The sequence below is a fragment of the Artemia franciscana genome, unplaced genomic scaffold, assembly GCF_032884065.1.
Source record: "Artemia franciscana unplaced genomic scaffold, ASM3288406v1 PGA_scaffold_32, whole genome shotgun sequence".
In the NCBI taxonomy this organism is placed as follows: domain Eukaryota; kingdom Metazoa; phylum Arthropoda; class Branchiopoda; order Anostraca; family Artemiidae; genus Artemia; species Artemia franciscana.
In genome coordinates, this window is record NW_027062665.1 from 2,697,697 (window position 1) to 2,718,283 (window position 20,587).

The following is a 20,587-nucleotide window of genomic DNA, read 5'->3' on the forward strand; positions in this document are numbered from 1 at the left end:
CCATAGATAAATCTATGGCATCTAGAATCAATGGCAAATTATGATTTCGTTGCTGCATGTCCTTGTGAAATAAAATTAGACACAATTCCAATAGCCCGGACTCAGCCAACTATTTTTGTAAAGTAAAAACCCTGTCCCGCACCCTACGGGGTGTGACAAAGCCCAAGCCTACACAGAAGCCCAAATCTGCTTTAAAGTACTGGAAAAGTTTCTTGAATTGTCGGCAATAAAGCACGAGTTAGAAACTATCATTTTGTAAAGTTTTTTTTTTATTAAAATTAAAGATTTCAAATTAAAAAATTTAGACGCGTCTACGCATTAAATAATAATTTAATGCTACAATTACAATTATAGGTATTTTAAACGTCAAAGACTTAAACTTAACCTTACACCAATGCATAATCATTATCAAATCATTCGTTGTAAACTAAGTCACACACATTTTCTTCATTTATTTTTACAAAACGTGACTTGTTAATAAGCTAGGGACTTAAGCGTAAGATCTTCCAAGTGGGTGGGGGGAGCCTTCAAGGGAGTAAAGCGAAATTAAACAAGGCGGCAAATTATCTAAGTTTACATGAGCGTATGAATGTTTTGTAAGAATAATTATAGCTTGGAGGAGAGAATAGCCGCATCACATGTACAGATACAGTGAAAATAATAAAATAGGCAATCCTTAAAATTACCTTGGTTTTCAGATGGTAATGGTATAACAGGTTCAAGAGGAGCTAGGTCTCTTTGTTCCCAGGCACCAGCGAAAATATTGTCAACATAATTTCCCAGATACCAGTTCACTATCTTGGACATCAGTCCTTTACTTTCATTTTTGGCTCCAACTTCCTTTTTAACCAGGTGGTACGGATATAAAACATCAATGGGGAATTCAACAAACACAGGACCTGAAAATATTCGATCAATTAATTTCACAAAAATTCGAGACAAAACAAATGTCAAAAATACAACATCCCCCCCCCACAGAGTCGGTTGCAGTACAGTTGATCTTGGCAAAACAGAGCCAGAAGCTCAATAACACCTGTCTCAGAGCTGGCGCGGAGAGGGACCAGTCAGTTGACTATATCCCACTGAACATTAAAGGATGTTGGGTAAAAAATTCTTATGTGGTCTCGCTTATGTTATATTTTTCATCACCCTAAAGATTTCACGGCATGGTAAAGTACCAAGGAATATAGCAAATTCAACTACTACAAATATTGAGATGCTTAATTGAGAAATCATGGTCTCTGTTAAGGTGGAGGAGTACATGAATTCATTAGGATACCAACCAGCTCCAAATACTTTACACGATCAAATGCTTTATACTCATCAACGAAACAAGTATAGAAATACGTCTAAAAGACTAAGAACTACAGATCTGTTAACAGGAGAAAATCCAAGAATATCGATACAACGGTCATGGTAGGGAAGATTATTATTAGAAAAAATGTTGAATTGGGATTTGAATGCTACACCCATTCTGCTTTTTGCTGGTATTGCTTCAAATGGAAAATCTTGCTGTATTATTACCATATTACTCACTGCTATAACGATTGCGTTCCCAGCCAACCACGATACCGACTGATGGTACCAAAAAGACTGGGAACATGGAAACAATCAAACAAAAAGTGGAGCAAATAAAAAACTACACATCTCAGAGCTATAAAAATATTCAATTTGCTCGATGATAATGTTCGCTATTTACGTCTATTTTTACACAATTAAATTTTTTTATAATAATTAAAAAATAATTAAATGCAGAAAATGGAGAGTAATATTTCAATAAACTAATAGGAAAATTACAAAAAAAAAAATCATACTGGTAATAACAAAAGTCTAAAACCTTGCTATTATTAGTGTAAACAAGGGTTCTTTGAATTTTTTTCCTTGTACTATTGAAATATTAAATAAACACTACAAGTATTTTTCAACTGAAAATAAAGAGCAACATTAAAACATAAAACAAACAGAAATTATTCAGGAGCAACATTAAAACTTAAAACAAATAGAAATTATATCGCATATGAGGAGGGTTTCCCCCTCCTCAATATCTAGCTACGCTTAAGTTTTTAGTACGTTTAAAAAAGCTTCCAATTCTAATTAAATGGCCTTTGTGTTTCAGGAGTCATGGCAGCAAGTCAAATTCTAGCGTAAAGAACGAGATATTTAAGGGGGAAGGGTATCGAGGAGATTGGAATTCAGAATATATTTAGTTTGGTATAATTCTATTTCGAATTTAGAGACTCAGAAAATAAACTTTGCAAAGATGCTCTTAAAAGCCAATTTTCGGCTTATGCGCAAAAACTGACTTGTTATACGCGGTTGCTAGCTAATCTGCCCCAGTGTTCCAGATTAGCACCATTGGAAACCCTAAAACCATCTACAAACCAACGACAGTAGATATGTGCTACTATCTCCCCTTTTTTAACGATAGCCAGTGCAAGAGCAAAGACTATTAACAAAATAATACCACTTTCTTTTTCATCGTGTCGAAATGGACACTGCATGGAAAATACAAGACATTAGAGGGAAATAAGAAAAATCTCGATAGTTCGGAAAAGCACTGGCATAGCCATATCCAGAAAATGGGGTGGGGGTTGTTCCCAGGTTTAAATACCCCGCTCTAAAAAAAAGTAGTCTAGCTTGTAAGACAGTACAAAGAATACATGTAAACAAAAATTTGCTATTCTTTGTTTATTTTTAACACCCCACCCCCGGAAAGTAAACCATGTATACGCCCTTGAGAAGAGGTCTGATATATGCGCAAGTGCCTGACCACAGATATAATTACATTTAAAGGAACAGAATTTCCCCTATAGCTTTATAAGAGTATCTTGGCTGTCAGAAGCCATAATGTATTTCCAGCAATTAACAAGTAACTAATGAGCCGACCATTGTGATTCTTGGGACACAACTTTTGCAGCACATGGTAAGTAGCAGGGACACAGTTCATCTATTTTTTTTACCATTCAAAATCCATACATAAGAGATATTTATGTCTCATCAACGGCTAGACTGATTGACTTCAACATGTACATATGCCTCGGCTACGTGGGAACTTCGAATTCTGCCTTATGGAAACGTTTGGAAATAGGAATCAGGGCATGGTGGTAGTTTTGGCAATCTCTTATATTTGATAATGCCATCATTTTAGCAAAGGGTAGAGTCTGTCTAGGATATACTATAGACTAAAAAAATCTGTGAAAATGGGACCCAAATTAGTTCTTTTTTTTTGCTTACTCATATAGCTGGAAGTTTAATAAAAGATAACCTCTACCAAAAGCAAAAGGTATACAGTAGAGGGGTCCAACCGATCAAGTTATTGGCAAATGATTTTTTTTTTTTTTTGCTTATGTATCTTCAGTTTTGTCCAAGAACATTTACATGCATGTAGCCTGTTACAAGCAAGAATATCAAAAGCATTTGGTCTTTACAGAAAAAATTCAAGAGAATCGAAAACAATTCATGACATAATTTTATATTTTCTTGTGATTACCTATCAGTATGACTTAGACTTAGGTCCTCCCACGCCTGAAGGCGCATAAGGCAGCAACAGTGGTTCGCCACGACGACCTGTCTTGAGCACTCGACCAAAGATCCTCCATCGAAGACCTCGCCAATTTCGCCTCCTTCTCCAACATCCTGGCAATGGTCATTTTGAGTCTTCCTGACTTGCGGAGGCCAGGGGGTGTCCAACACCATATGTCATGAGGCAGCCTTCCATCACTCATTCGTACCATGTGCCCCCAATACATCCATCGTCGCTTTCTAATGAAATCAAGCATGGGAGTTTCTACTTCAATTTTCTCACTGTTGACCAGGAGTCCTTCAGCTAAGTCAGGAATGACCGCATTTGACATTGATTTATTCTTGTTAGCGTTTATGGGGAGTCCAACAGCATTTGCCACACGCCCAAGTTCATTTATATTGTGTTATATTGCTTCTGATTCATGAGCAAAGAGTGCAATATCGTCCGCAAACCCACCATCACGAAGTTCTCTCAGTAGGTTTAGTTGTAGACCCAACTGAAGCTACATCCACAAAGCACAAAAACTATGATTATCGCAAATAATAGTGGCGATAGAATGCAGCCCTGCCTTACACCTGACTTAACGGTGAACCAGTCCGTTAAGCCACCCTCTGTTTGTAATGCGCACATAACGTCGAGGTATAGCACTTTAATTATATTTACAATTTTGATCGGGATCCCGTAATGCGTTAAAATTTTCCACATGGTCTCGCGGTGTATCGAATCGAAGGCCTTGAGAAAGTCTATAATTACTGTGAGTAGTTGATCTTACCATTGATCTTACCATTCATTAGATTCTTCGAGCAGGACTCTCAGGCTAAACATTAGGTCACAACACGGTCTGTTTTGGCGGAATCCATGTTGTTCATCTCTCAGAACTTTCTCCACTTTACTTTGAGTTCTACTAAGAATAATTTGGCACAAAACCTTGCTGCCAACTGACCGTAAAGCGATGCCTCTCCAATTATCATATTTAGTCGTTTGTCTTTTTTTTGAAGAGTTTGACAATTACTGCCTTTGACCATTCACTCGAGACTTTTTCATCATCCCAAACACGCGACAAAAGTTCAAACATGGGCATTGCTAGGGCGCTTCTACCATATTTCAACAGTTCTGGGGGTATGCCATCGTTGCCGGATTTTTTTCCGTTTTCAAGGTCTTTAGAGGCTCTTTTACTTCACTCAGCAAGAGAGGTCCAGAATATATTCGAAGATCGAACAATGTTTCTTGAGGGATACTTAACGAAGTTGTGGGAGGCATCTGATTTAATGCCTCACTGAAACGCTCCATCCAGCGTTGGATTATGTCATCCGTCTGGGTTAATAAGATGCCTTCTTTGTTTTCAACTTGGGTCGAAAAAGCCTTCGAAATACCTGCAAGCTCCTTCGTTATAGCGTACACAGTGCGACTATCTCCCCGCCTTTCGGTTACTTCAGCCTGATCAGCCATAGTTTCGAGGTACACCCTTTTATCATTCCTAGTCCATGTTTTGACTTGTTTATTGAGACGCTTATACTGCGCTTTTAGAACATCTAGATATTCTCTAGTTCATGTCGTGTTATGCTCATGCCTATCTACGAGAATTTTAACTTCAGCCCTTTGATCAATGATATCCCAGGTACTTTCAGATATCCACTGCTCTTTCTTCTTCCTGTTATATCCCACAACTTCTTGTGCCACCTCCTTCAGGGATTCGACAATCTTTCTCCATTTATTATCAATTGACAACTCGTCCCTTAGCAAGGAAAACTTATTTGACAAAGTAGATGTATACTTTTGTAATATATACGGGTCCTGCAGTTTTCTCACATTGGATGTTTTTACTTACCCTGGGGCTTTATGACAGCTTTTAGTTTCAGCTTAAACTTAGCAAAAACAAGTTGATGGTCGGAATAGCAGTCGGCACCTCGAAAGGTCCTAACATCCTCTAAACAATGTCGCCAATGCTTGACAATTAAAATATGGTCTATTTCATTTCTTGTTACGCCATCTGGCGAGTTCCTAGTATATTTGTGTATTTGTTTATGAGGGAGCCATGATGCGCCGACAATAAGTTCATGAGTCGCACAGAAGTCAATTAAACGTATGCCATTATCATTGATTTCCCCCAGTCCATGCTTACCAAGCATAGCTGGGGCATCGGAGGCATCACTTCCAACTTTAACGTTAAAATCCCCACAAATAGTCACGATATCATGCCGATACGCTTTAGCAACAACATTTGACAACACACGATAAATATCATCTTTGGTCAGATCACAGGTATCATTGGTTGGGGCATACACAACAATAACTGTAAATTTGGCCTGAGAAGTGGCAAAGCGAGCACGAAGGATCCACTCATCAATAGGTTTCCAGTCCACTAGGTATTTTTTGGCCCAACTGCTTAATGCCATTCCATCACCTACCTCTTTTCTAGTTTCAAGTCCAGAATACAAAATATGGTACGTCTCACTATTCAAAGTACCAAAACCGGTAAGTCTGGTCTCAGAGAGTCCAGCAATCTCAATACGGATCTTATCAAGGGTCCTCATAGCACTGTTGAGTAATCGGTTTATACCGTGGCGGGTTACTAGACCCGACCAACCCTCCTCCTTTTTCTATGCTTGGGACTGACTGATCAGTATGATTACATAGTTTTTTTTTTGTATCATAAACTATCAGTTTTAAAACTTTGGTGGTTCAATAGATATTTTTTTCTAGGAATGAATATGACATTTTAAGAAATCGATCGTTCAATGAACCTTTTCTCTGTGATCTCTACTCAATATATGCCAATATCAAAATATTTACTTTATAAAAATCCAAAATTATCTATTTTATTTCAGTTGATCAAGTTTTTCAAAAGCATGTTTAGTTTATTTTATCGTATTAATGAATGGCAATGAATACAAATACCTGTGTCAGAAAAATAATAATTTCTAAGGTGCAGCTTTTTCTATTTTGGCTCACAAAATTGGTTTATATTTTTGCACTATAAATTTCAAAAAAAAATTATTTGTTACTGCTGGCTACATCAAACCGAACTATACCCATTTTTTTTTCTACAATCATCATGTTTTTGTGCCTCTTGCCATAGTCATCAAATAAATTAGAAAACTGATATAACAGTGACGACAGCGGTCAAGAATCGTTCAGAATGTGTGTGCTCCGGAAGACGAAGGAAGACTTATTGAAAATTTTCGAGTGGAACTGCAACCAACAGTTTTGGGTACTGGTTTGACATGCCGTATTTCAAACAGTAAGCTGTGGTACAAATGTGGTTCTACATCATTTCCAAAGTCAAGATGGTCTAGGACGCGCTCTGCAGATGACGATTGACATATTACCAAATATCGTGCTTCTCGACGATTCTTTTAGGACAAAACAAAAAAGATGGCATCGAAAATTGAGTACAAGAGGTCGTAAGAAAGGATTTGAGGGAAACTAGAAGTTCTTGAGAGGAGGTAAGGTGAGAGAAATTGAATAGAGGTAAGGTGATGGGGAGTTGGGTGAGCAGCTGCTTTGACCTCAGGCAGCTTTATGAGAGAGTTATTAGTAGTGGTAATTGAATAAGTTATTAGCGCTGTAATCGTGCAAAATTTTGATTTTACATGCAAGTGCGACTGTATTGTTACTCGGTATAATTATAAGAAAAAGTAGAAATATATTGTTTATTATATGCAAATAAGTAATCTTGAGCCTTGATCGCATAGCTTTTATGACTGATCCAAATCAACTTCAAGAAAAATGTCGATAAAGCAATATAGAGCAAAAATTGTCCTAAATACAGGGTAGAGGCTGTTGTTGTCCCTCAATAACTCCTGATATTCAAAAGATTTTTGATAGTTTGCAGAAAATGGCATATTTTTATATTTCTCTTAAGAACTTGAAACTGTCTCCATCTTTATTAAATTGACAAAGCAACTGAAGTTACCAATAGGGCATCGTTCGCCTTAGTGAATTTCCAGTAAGGCACAAGCGATTCCTTTAACGTTACGAGAAAGATTAAAGGGCTAACGATGCCCTTCAATGCGCAGTAGCTTTTTATTCTTTGAAGTTCTAAAGTTGATCTTCACTTGTTTTATCTTTATTTGGAAACTCACAGGAAAGTCCAACCCCAGTTGTAAGACGCGTGGGCACCCACACAAGGGAATGAGAGCGGCTCTTTTTAGACGCCTAGAGTTTTATTGAGGGTGAATAAAGAACAAAGGTCTAAGGTGAGATCTTCGTTTGTCCTAAATAGACTAGTTTTCTTTTTTTTTATGATTAAGCCTAGATACGTCTATTTTACGCTAATCAACGCTTACTATACAGATCAACACGCTTAAAAGTTTTGCTATGAAAACAGAAAGAGTGGTTCAAATTAAGAACAATTTTATAGAAAAAGGGGGAGAGTGGGAGCATCATAGCATGCTTTCTAAAATCTTGAATGGAAATGGGATAAAAGTTGCAATTCTGTGAAGAAGGGGATTTCTAATAGTTTCGCAATTAAAAAACTCTAAAAGGTGACCCTTACTCTTGAAGGGTTCACTTTCCTCAATATCCAATTAAGGCAGGCGTACCCTAGGATAGTAGTATTAATGCCTACGCTTTTCATTATCTACATAAATGACAAGAGAAAACCTTGCGAGGCCTCTACATCACTTTGCCGATGACACCACAACACATGTTGTCATCCCAAAACATTAAGAGCCAATCAAACCCTCCCCACACCCATAGACAGATCGTTCGGAAACCAAAAAGAGGACCAATACCTGGATGTTCACATTCAAAGCATTGAAAACAAAAGAGCTGATGATCTGCCGATCAAAAGTACCAGACATACACCCCAACTTCATGTATTCGTCTCCTCAGAACCCATTTCTCCGTCAATCTTTCTTGAAAAACCAACCTTGATTGGGTGAGATCCTCCAGCGAAAGATGGCTGAACCCTTTACTGAAAAATTTTTTACTCAGCTAGAATATCTCACTTTATAAGTCTTGCATCAGGCCCATTGCCAAGTGTGGTTGCCCAATGTATGTTGGTCAAAAATGTTGTTTGTACAACTACAAAAATCAAAACAGGGCTAATAGGGCAAGATTAGTCCTTTTCCACGACTCTCTTCAGTCTGTTAATGAGAGGTTTAATGTAGCGTCGATGGCTGTTTTCTGCAAGTAATTAAATTCAGCTCTTCCTCTAGAGTTTTCTCGTACTGTGGCCCCAATGGTGCAACCAAAAGGACGGATACATAGGTACACACTTCGGTCTAATTATCTCGAGGCCAGCAAACCAAGAGTATTTGAAGAACAGCTTCATTCGACCTTGTACTTCGATCTGGACTGATCATCCTGAGGAAGATATCCCAAAAAGTTTTTCCGTTGACTCTTTCAAAAGAATATTCAACAGTCATCTAAAAACTCAAATGAAAGACTAGCGGTAATCCAGATATCTTATACGTGGTTTCACAAATTCCAGAACAAAAAAGAATCTACAAAAAAAAACGTAAAATGACTAGTGACATCTGACATTTCTCTTCCAGAGAAGCTCTTTGGCTTCGCTGATGGATCATCTGTTTCAATTGACAAACGCAAAATTGCCTTACCTGGGGTGCCGGACTGAGCAATCTGAATAGCAGTTCTTAATATAGGAGCAATGTCTCTAACAGTGTCGACTGTTGCAGAAAACTTGCAGAGTGACTTGAAAAGTCCGATTTGATCAATATCTTGGAGTGCTCCTCTCCCTTTGAGAATAGAAGCTGCAGCGCCACCTAATAAAACAAAGTAAAAAGAAAAAGAATATGATATTTGAAACACCACAAGCTAGGAAAAAAATATATTGTACGTTATTTTACTACAGCTAATTTCTATATTTCCCACAAGGTATGACGGTATTTTAAATCTTTACTTTTCTCATTTTTTTTAAATTGGTATTATAATTACTTCTTCTTTCTGAATTTTCCCAAAGAAAAACCAACAAACCTTACGATAAATTAAAAATAAAAGTTCCAAATATAAAAATTACAAAGATATAAAACAACAAATAAAATAAAAAGGGTATTAAATGTAATATACGGTCATTACGACAATAATAATAAACCGTTGCACCTTTAATGTGTGAGGTCGCAACTGCGACCTTACACTGATACATATCATTTGTCTATGCAGGCCAGTTTTAGAGTTTCAGCAAACAAACTTATGCTAAGGTTTTTGACACATGCTGACAGTGTCTTTTTGACTGTTGGTTTTCCCCCTAGTTTTCCAGATATTTAAGAAGAAAGCATAAGACCAGGATTGTTAAAACCTGAGTAATAGCTCGTATGTTTTGATGTTCGATGATCCTCTTCAAGTATCCTCTAATGACCGTGATGTTGCAATATGGCCCAAAGATACTACCAAAATTTGGAACTAGCTTTAATTAAGTCAAACAGTTCGTAGTAACGAACTGTAGTAAGGAGCGACCCAGCTCACAAGTAACAAAAACTCTCAAAAACGGAATTTCCGTACCAATATATACATCAAAAGAATCGAATTTTTATGCTGATTAAATAAAAAAAACAAGTTTTTCTTACTGAAAGTAAGGAACGACATTAAAACTTAAAACGCACAGAAATTACTTCGTATATGAAAGGAGCTGCTTCCTCATCAACGTCCCGCTCTTTACGCTAAAGTTTGACTCTTTCTCTCAACTCTTCTTTTTAAAACAGCAAAAAACTAGAACTTTTCCTTTCCGTTAGAATTAGCCCCCTCGCAACATTCTAGGACAACCGAGTCGATACAATTACCCCTGGGGAAAAAAAACAAAAAAACAAATAAACACGCATCCGTGATCTGCCGTCTGGCAAAAAAAATACAAAATTCCACATTTTTGTAGATAGGAGATTGAAACTTCTAAAATGAACAGAAATTATTACGTATATGAGGGGTTCGTCCCCTCCTCAATACCTCACTCTTTACGCTAAAGTATTTTTTAGTAATTTCAAAAGACTTATTTATTCTAATTAAACGGCCTTAGTGATTCAGGGGTCACTCTTAAATAATTGGAACAAAATTCGAACTTTAATGTAAAGAGATAAGTATTGACGAGGGAGCGAATCCCCTTTTATACGTAATAAAAATATACGAACATAGAAGTTCGTTACGTAAGTTAATTTGTACCTTACCCACATTTATTACTAATAAAAACGTTCGGAAATAAAGTTAAAAGTTCTAGTGGCCTTTTTAAGAAGCTAAAAAATTGGAGGGCAACTAGGCCCCCTCTCCTGCCTCTTTTTTCCTCGAAGTTCTCCGACCAAAACTTAGAAAAAGCCATTTAGCCAAAAAAAAACTAATAAGCAAATTGCTTTTTAATTGTTCATATGCGATGAGCCTAAACCTGTATTAATTCAAAAACGCTTAGAAATTAAATAAAAAAAATGGTTTTTCACTGAAAGTAAGGAGCAACGTTAAAACTTAAAACGAACAGAAATATTCCACATATGGAAGCGGCTGTCCCCTCCTCAACGCTGCGCCCTTTACGCTAAAATTTGACTCTTTCCCACAACTCTACTTTTTAAAACAGTAAAAAAATTTAGCGTAAAGAGCGGGCGTTGAGTAGGGGACAGCCCTTTTCATAGACGGGATAATTACTGTTCGTTTTAAGTGTTAGTGTCGTTCCTTACTTTCAGTTTAAAAAATTGTTTTTTTATTTTAGGCAACTCTATTGTTACATAAGGCAACTCTTATTCTGACATTTCTTAAGTTACGACAAAAAAACAGTAAATTTTGTTAAGCAGAATAGCAACGTTTGTCGCTGCATACATTCTAGTTGGTGTGCCTCATTGAAAATAATATTCGTCATTTCTTCCTAAAAAATTCCTTAAAAAAGAAAAAGAATATTTCCTTGAATATCCCGTCATCTGCATATGATCTTGTTAAATATAGTTAGATATTAAATCATGTTACGATAAAGTTATCAACAACAGGAAATAGCCATTATTTAACATTTGAATATTGTTTATTTGAATTATTTGCATACTTTTGTTAATATATAATAAATTTTCAAACGTATGTAATAGTAGAATCCCACTTCAAACTTACCATTCTTGCTAATAGTTCTTGAATTAAAACCTAATTTGATAAATGCCCTTTTCCTGAAGTTTTTTCCTGAAAAATTTTACAACGATTTGGCAACTTACCCATAAGAAGCACCGGAGTTTCGGCCATTTGGCAATTCTTAATAGCGGTGATGGTGTTGGTTAACCCGGGCCCTGCCGTCACAGCCGCTACACCGATGCCACCAGTCAACCTTGCAACAGCGTCAGCAGCAAAAACAGCAGATGCCTCAAAGATATTAGGCCCTGTTATTACTAGTCAAACTACTTGAAATCTTTTTTCTCTATGACAAAAATACAATTATTTTAAGTTCAATAAAAAAATAAGCACCATCAGGAGTATATGGATATTTTCAAACTTCTTGCCATTCAAATCAGAGTAACATCAAGAGCAAGCTTGGTATATCTTTGATTGATGGAACCGATTAACTGCTTAATACCTTATTTTTCTATAGGAAAAATTATGTGTTTTAAGCTCTCTGAACAACTAAACCTCTTCAGACACATTTGTAATTGTCAGCTTCTTTCTCCTTCAATCAGAGAACGAGAGCAAAGGGCATCAGGCATAACAGACGTTGGGGCTGGCGTTTACCCCCCCCCCATCCGAAAAATACCCCCGTGAATAATACTCCCTTCGGACCCCCTCCCTCTCCCCGTGGATTGCTTTCTAAATTTGATAATTATATTTGAGTCTTGCTTATTTTTTATTTTCTGTGGGGGGGGGGAGGAATTTTGGTACTTATGGATTATACGCTACTCATTCAAGTTTACACTGCACAAAACTCGAGAATAAACCGGTTTCATCGTCAGTTTCTTTCAGCTTTAGGTGAGACAAGACAAAGACAAGTGACAGAATAGATGGGAAATACATAATTTAAGCTATATATTTGCACATAAGGGGGTATAAAGCATTTGTACAGTTTCAAGTGAGAAAACAATTCTTACTCCATAATATGCAGAACAATTGTACCTAACACATTTTGAATACAGATCCGCTATACTTTACAAAACATACTTTGTAATTTCTGTTCATTTTGAGTTTCATTTATTTACTAATGGTGATTTGTGGTAGTTTTACAATTGGAAGATACGAAAAACCAACTCATAGAATTTGACAATGCTTTCGTCAGTAAAAACTTGAAATAAGATTTCGTTGGTTCCAAAAGCCAACTATGATTTCAGAGGACATAAACCTTCTTAAACATTTGTGGCCATATGTTTTTAACTTAATTTTGATGATTTTCACCATATTTTTTCTTCATTCTTTTAATTTGGTGGCAGAAACTGCCAAAAATTGCAGAAGTTAATATAGATGTCTTTTTAATAAAATGGATTTGCTTTTTTTATTTTTAATATACTTACAGTTTGTAAATTTCTCTTTATCCCTTTCCTTAGCGACTTCTTAACAAAACTAAGAAAACCACAACTAAAATCAAATTCTCAAATTTGGAAAACCCAATTTTCCACGCGGTGTATTTTCTGCAGAGAGTATTTACCGGGGGTTGTTTTCCAGAGGAAATTTCCCGGGGGGTATTTTTCCGGGGGGTAAACGCCCAGAACCGTCAGACGTATTAGAGAGAGTAGGTTTAAGTATCGTTAGTCAAACAACTTAGGATCTTACTTCTCTCTGATAACAAATTAAATAGATAAGAAAAGCCAAAACAAAGCATCTACAAGCATCTTTGAATATCATGAAACTTCTTTCTTATTCTATTAAATAAAAAAACTAGTTTTTTTTACTGAAAGTAAGGAGCGACATTAAAACTTAAAAAGAACAGAAATTACTCCGTATATGAAATGGGTTGTCCCCTCCTCAACGCCTCACTCTTTACGCTAAAGTTTTTAATTGTTTAAAAAGTAGAACTGTTGCAAAGATTCAAACTTTAGCGTAAAGAGCAAGGGACTGCGGAGGGGACAACCCATTTCATATACGGAGTAATTTCTGTTCGTTTTAAGTTTTAATATCGCTCCTTACTTTCAGTTAAAAAAAACTAGTTATTTTTTTTTAATTAATTTCTGAACGTTTGTGAATTAATGCATGTTTTATTTTGGCTCTCCGCACATAAATTATCAAAATGAAATTTGCATATTAATTCTTTTTTTGGATAAATGGCTTTCTCTTAGTTTTGATCAGACGATTTTGAGAAATGAGGGGTAGGGAAGGAGGCTTAGTTGCTCTCCAATTTTTCGGTTACTTAAAAAGGCAACTACAAGTTTTGATTTTTAACGAACGTTTTTATTAGTAAAAAATATACGTAACTTAAGAATTAACTTACGTAACAAACTTTATATTCTTATATTTTTATTATGTATTTGAGGGGGTTTGTCCCCTCGTTAATACCCCGCTCTTTACGCTAAATCTTAAGTTTTGTCCAAAGGCCGTAGAATAAATAGTTGAAATTACTAAAAATACTTTAGCATAAATAGGGAGGTATTTATCTCCTCCTAAATACCTCGCTCTTTATGTTAAAGTATTTTTAGAACCCCTCAAATGCGTAATAATCTCTGTTCATTTTAAGTTTTAATACTACTCCTTACTTTCAATTGAAAAAACGTTTTCATGTTTGTTTTTTCATTTTTTTTTATAGTAATGCTAGAAAATCCCGCGCCCTTTTCATTGAATTTCTCTTCCCCTATGACATATTCCTCCAAGGAAAGATCCTCCCATATAGCCCCCCTCCCCTCAGCCCCACCCCCAAACCAAAAAATCCCCCTGAAAACGTCTGTACACTTCCCAATAACCATTACTGTATGTAAACGCTGATCAAAGTTTGTAACTTGCAACCCCTCCCCCAGGAACTGTGGGGGAGTAAGTCATCCCCAAAGACATAGTTATTATGGTTTTCGACTGTGCGGAACAAAATGGCTATCTCGAAATTTTGATCCGTTGACTTTGGGGAAAAAATGAGCGTGAAACGGGGCCTAGGTGCCCTTCAATTTTTTTGGTCACTTAAAAAGGGCACTAGAACTTTTCATTTCCGTTAGATTGAGCCCTCTTGCAACACTCTACGACCACTTGGTCGATACGAAGATCCCTGGGGGAAAAAATAAATAAAAAAAAATAATAAAAAATAAACACGCACCCGTGATTTGTCTTCTGGCAAAAATACGAAATTCCACATTTTTGTAGATAGGAGCTTGAAATTTTTGATATAGGGTTCTCTGATACGCTGAATGCGATGGTGTGATTTTCGTTAAGATTCTATGACTTTTAGGCGGTATTTCCCCCTATTTTCCAAAATAAGGCAAATTTTCCCAGGCTCTTAACTTTTGATGACAAAGACTAAATTTGATGAAACTTACATATTTAAAATCAGCATAAAAATCCGATTCTTTTGATGTATCTTTTAGCATCAAAATTCCGTTTTTTAGAGTTTCGTTTACTATTGAGCCGGGTCGCTTCTTAATACAGTTCGTTACAACGAACTGTTTGATCAGCACTACATAAGGGACAAGCATGGCAGTTATGCTTAAAAGTATTAAGGCAAATTTTAGCCAATCAAGCTGCTTATGGAAACATTCTACAGATGAAGGATGACAGATTATCAAATATTTGATAGCCATAAATGGCCAAACGAAAAGCATGTCATAGAAGAAGATTTTTAGGAAGGACTTAATATAAATACAACTTCTTGTGAGGATGTAAAGAGGAAGGCTTTGGATAGATTGGGATGGAGGAGCGTTCGTAGCTATGTTGGTCTCAGGTGGCAGGCTACTGCAGTGAGTTAGTAGAAGTGGCTGTCACAATTGTCCTATTATAATAGAAAATTATGTTAATTCTTTTTTTTTAATGGCTATTATGAACAAACCATTGAAAATGAAACTGCACACACAAAAATACTAACATACATAATCAGCAATATTTTATTTTTGTTTTTTGAGTGATTTACACAAGGGTAGTTGGTTATCTTTTTACTGTGAAAAAAAATGCCAAACCCAAAGACTAACGAGCAGCATTTTCAGTGATATACAATATACATCCTCTTTCTTTTCTTTCATGACCATACTTCTGCGCTGTGTTTACTTATATTTAGATACTACTACTCCAAGTAACAACTCCCTTTAGCATCAAACCACCTATTTTAGGTAAAATCTATTGACCTTACCTCATGTCTTGTGTCGACAACCCTTATCGAGTTTCTCTCGGCAGCAACTAAAATTGGTGAAATATGTCCTCCCACAAGAGTGAAAATGAACTTCACGTCATGCTTACGCAGCACATCAGCAACAATTTCTCCACCAAATCTTTTTGATTCAAATTCAGGCTATATAAAGAAAAGCCATGAAATAGGATTTTAAAATAAACAACAATGAGGACTTTATAGTTACCAGGAAAAATGCCATACATACTAGATTATATATATATATAAAGTTCTTTCATTTCAAAGCAACCTTTTTTACGAAATTAACGGTCTAAACACTAGATCTATTGCAGGCTTTCTTTGTTATGCATGTCAAAATCCAGACATGAATCTAATTGATTCAAAAGAACAATGAAAAAAATAAAAATAAAATAATTACTGCTAGTTTCGGTACTAATGTGTTTATCTTCTGGTGAATATTATGTATCATATTTGATATCATATGTTATAAGTTATTTGGTCTTGGTTTATCTATAAATGGAGTTAATGTTCATACATTCATTTTAAAAAGGACTTAATCAAACTGACATTAACAAATTATCAGGAGTTCGATCCTAATAAATCATGTGTTCTATATTGAGTCTTCTGTTTATTGTTCTTCAAGACTGTGCAAAGAAATCAAAACCTTTAATGCTAAACTCTTAAAGGATCGAAGCTAAATTTCGTCAGAATGGCTTTATAAACACATGTCTATTATTATTTTTATTGTTTGATGCGTTCGACCAATAGGTCATATGCGTCCATATCACTTGATTTTTTCTGTGCCATATCTAACCACTAGCTGGCTTAGGAGTCACTTAAGTTAATATTCACTGAATTTGTTTATGTATCACTTATATTGCTATTACTAATAATAACTAACTAATAACTCACTGCAGCACCAGGCTGCCTGAGGCCAACACAGCTACGTAGGCTCCCTCCTCCAACCCAATCTATTCAAAGTCCCCCTCTTTACACCCTCCCAGGAAGTTTCCATTTCCTTTTAAATCCTTATTTATGACATTCTCCCACCCAGGATGAGGACGACCAGCTTTCCGTTTAGCCCTAGACGGTAGGCCGAAAAGGACAATCTGATTGTATCCTTTATCCGCAGACCATGGCCACGCCATTTCAACCTTTCTTTCATTATAGCCCTAGAAAGCGGGATTCAACCGCACTGTTTGTACAGCCTACCGTTTGAAATATGGTCAGTCAGCTGGGTACCCAGAACAATCCGTAGGCAATATCTCTGGAAAACCTCTAGTAAATTTTCATCCGCTTTTCGTAGCGCCCTTATACCACAGCCATATTTGATCGCTGTCATCACTGTAGCTTCCAACATTCTAATCTTTGTTTGCAGACTTATCTTCCTATTCTTCGAAACTTTTTTTAACTGTAAAAAAACACCCTGAGCCTTGGCTGTTCTACTTGTAACATCTTCACTACTCCCACCATCCTTACTGATAATACTACCAAGGTAAGTGAAGCTGCCCATCTGATCAATCTTTTCGTTAATCAACGTCAACTTTCAATCTTCACTTATTCCTAGCCTTAGTGACTTATTCTTCTTAACATTAATTTTCAAACCTATTCTAACACCCTGAACTCGCAAAACCTCTAAAAGTTCATTCATTTTACTCAAACTTTCATCTAATATGCTTAAATCATCAGCATAATTTAAGTCCAGGAGAGTTTTTCCTCCCCATTTGATTCTGCTCTCTCCCATTGCCATTCTTGTGCTCCTTAAAACAAAGTCTATCAAAATAATCCATATAAAGGGGGATAGAACAAAACCCTTCTTAACTCCTGATTTAATACAAAACCAGCTGCTAACCTCATTTCCTACCTTAGCCGCAGCAGTATTATTCTTGTAATAGCACTAATCACTTTGATGTATTTGTCTGGTATACCATATAAGGATAAGACCTTTGCTAAAGCTCCTATCAATAGAATCGAACGCTTGCTAATAATTTATAAAACTGAGCATCAAAAGTGTTTGACTACTAAGGCAATTCTCAATTATTAACCCAAGAGTGAAAATTTGGTCGACACACCCTCTACCTTTTCTAAAACCACACAGTTCTTCTCTTAAAACTTTGTCTACACCATCTCTCAATCTAAAAAGTGTCATATTACTAAGTAGTTTGCTACCTACAGAGATCGGACTAATGTCTCGATAATTACGACACTCACTCTTATCACCTTTTTATACAGTGGTTTAATTAAGGTTTTCCAAAAATCGTTAGGTACTTCCCCTTTTTCAAAATCATACTCATAATCTTCCGTAGCCTATTTCCAACCTGAGAGCCACCATATTTAAGAAACTCATTTATCAGACTATCAGCACGTGGAGCCTTATTATTTTATAATCCTTCTAGTACTGACGCTAATTCTTCCACACAAAATAAATCTTCCTTCACATCCAAGGTATCACAAACTTTTTTCATTTTCCTCAATATCTTTTCCTGCAATTGTATCTCGGTTTAACACAACCTCAAAATATTCGCCCATCTCTCTTTAATTCGTTACTTATCACTAATTGTGGCCCCATTCCTATCCTTAACTGGGACAAGTCCGGATTGACTACTCCCTCTCAATTTATTAACATGCCAGAATAATATTTTACTATTATGCCGTCTTGCTGCATCTTCCAAATCCTCAGCAATTTTATCCATGGCCTCTACTTCACACCTCCTTAGTTTATATTTTAATGATTAGCTCATATTTCATATTTTAATATCATTCCCCTGAAGCAATTGGCAGCGTTGAAAAACAGGTTTCAAAATAATAGAATTATGTTTTACTATATTGCAATCATCAAACATATACAATGCAATTATAACAAATAATACATTACAGGAGAAAAATGATTTTTCTGGAAGAATGGTCTCAGTATAGTTTTAGGCACACCATTTAATGATTGTATATGTAACAATTAACTGTTTAAAATCTGTTTGCGACGTTTTAGGGCTATAATAAGGAAAAGTTAAGAAGGTCAGGTGTTGTTTTAAAGAATAATGGTGATAGCTAACAAGACTAAGCTAAACCTTATTCTATTTCACTAAAATCATTTGTTTTTACTCAAACATCAAAATCAATATTATATTGCTCACCTTCTGTGCCGAGTGGGTTGGTCGTCCTGGCCGAGCGGGTTGGTGCGCTGGATTCGGGATCCTTCGTCTGAGAGGACGCGGGTTCGAATCCTGGTGTACCCAATTCTTCAGTTTGGGACGGGAGTCAGTGGCGTGACTCTGTAAGCTTAGCCAGAGTCGACCCAGCTCTAAATGGGGACCCGGAGAAATCTGGGGAAGGTAAACAGGAAGGGTGTGCGAAAGCACAGGATGGCTGGCCCCCAACCCCCCCCCCCCATTGCACTTCCTGGCTGAAGGGCCAAGAAACAGAGATCAGCACCGCCGGTACGGACTGTAAAGTCTAATGCCGTATCCTTTACCTTTTTTTTTTACCTTCTGTAGCCTGATAAAAAAAAACATTAAATTTGAGCAGAATTAAATTATTCAAATTATTAAAATTAAATTGTTTTACAGAAGAATGGTGATAGCTGACAAAATCATGCTTTTTGTCAATGTAGTTGGAAACAAACTGACAGCAGGAATTTCTGGCAAATAAGAGGAGGACATAAAAATAAGATTTAAAGAGAGAAAGTTCTTTTTGAAATTGAGCAAAAATGAAGACGTGAATACAGCAAGTCAGGGGAATTGAAAGCAGCATGTGTAGCTGTGTTAGTTTCAGGTGGGATAGTACTACAATTATTAGTAAATAAAACTGGTAGTAGTTTTAATTTCATATTTTAGTAAGTCCCCAATCTAGGTCAGTTTGTAAATAGTAGTCTCCAATAAGACAAAACCTCTCATGAGAAAAACCTTCTAATACCCTCCTCCTCTAGAAGCCCAAATCAGTCCAAAATCTGTCCAAGTCTTTAGTTCAGACAATGTTACTTTAAGTTTTTCCTGCCCTTATTTAGAAGAATAAGCTAAACCTTATTCTATTTCACTAAAATCATTTCTTATTCCTTAAATATCAAAATCAATATCATATTGCTCACCTTGTGTAGTCTGATATAAAAAACATTAAATTTGAGCAGAAAGAAAATCAATCCAAACAGGATGCAACCACTGATGATTAAAGAAAAGACAGGTAAATAGAAGATGATAGTGTTTGCTATATCTGCTATTATGTTCATACCTGAAATAAAAACTGCCATATCATAAACAGTAGAAAAATCAGACACTAAAGTCAATGAGAACCTAACATTGATCCAAACCTTGTAAAAGAATTATTAGTCAAATGTTTCAAAAATGAAAGCTTCACGAGCTTTGTTCAGGGTGAAATACCGCAAAGGTTGAAATACAGAAGCAGTTCAATGATGCTGGTAACCACTAACTAACTATTAAAATAGAAAGCTGTGCTACATTTAACCTTTTAAATGGAGGTGGATTTCATAAAACTTTATACAGCTTTTCCACAGCAGATTTTTAAAATAATGTTCTTCTTTTCAAAAGCCTTTTTTAGCTTTATCTTTTTAGGCCAAATTTTTAAAGACGATATTGCCCAAAATATCAAATGTTTATTTACAGGTAATGCAAAAGAACTAGTTGCTTTAATAGAGAGGTAATGCCTAAAACTGATTAGGTCTATACGATTTCAAAAAGACTGAAATAATAATAATAATAATAAAACACTGCTCAACAATCCTCTTACATAAAAAAGTACTGACAAGCAATAAACAATTGTTTTTTCCTGCTATATGTATAAATTGAAACATACTAAGGCCAAAAATGAAAGAATGCACAGGGTTATGACTTAAACAGTCATCATAATATTTCCTGGCTCTGCCAAGCTCAACTTTTTAGTCTAAAGTGATCTTAATTATT

At 36.0% G+C, this 20,587-nt stretch overlaps 1 protein-coding gene across 2 annotated transcripts in view; it reads right to left on the minus strand.

The window, feature by feature from the left end:
• LOC136041633 (2-hydroxyacyl-CoA lyase 2-like) overlaps positions 1-20,587 on the minus strand; it is a gene marked incomplete at its 3' end in the record, with an annotated part of 44,336 nt that overhangs the window by 19,598 nt on the left and 4,151 nt on the right. For both annotated transcript variants that reach the window (XM_065726331.1, XM_065726330.1), the window contains 5 exon segments: positions 687-899; positions 9,088-9,252; positions 11,659-11,803; positions 15,681-15,839; positions 19,759-19,898. In XM_065726331.1, the coding sequence (XP_065582403.1) occupies positions 687-899; positions 9,088-9,252; positions 11,659-11,803; positions 15,681-15,839; positions 19,759-19,896 (820 nt within the window).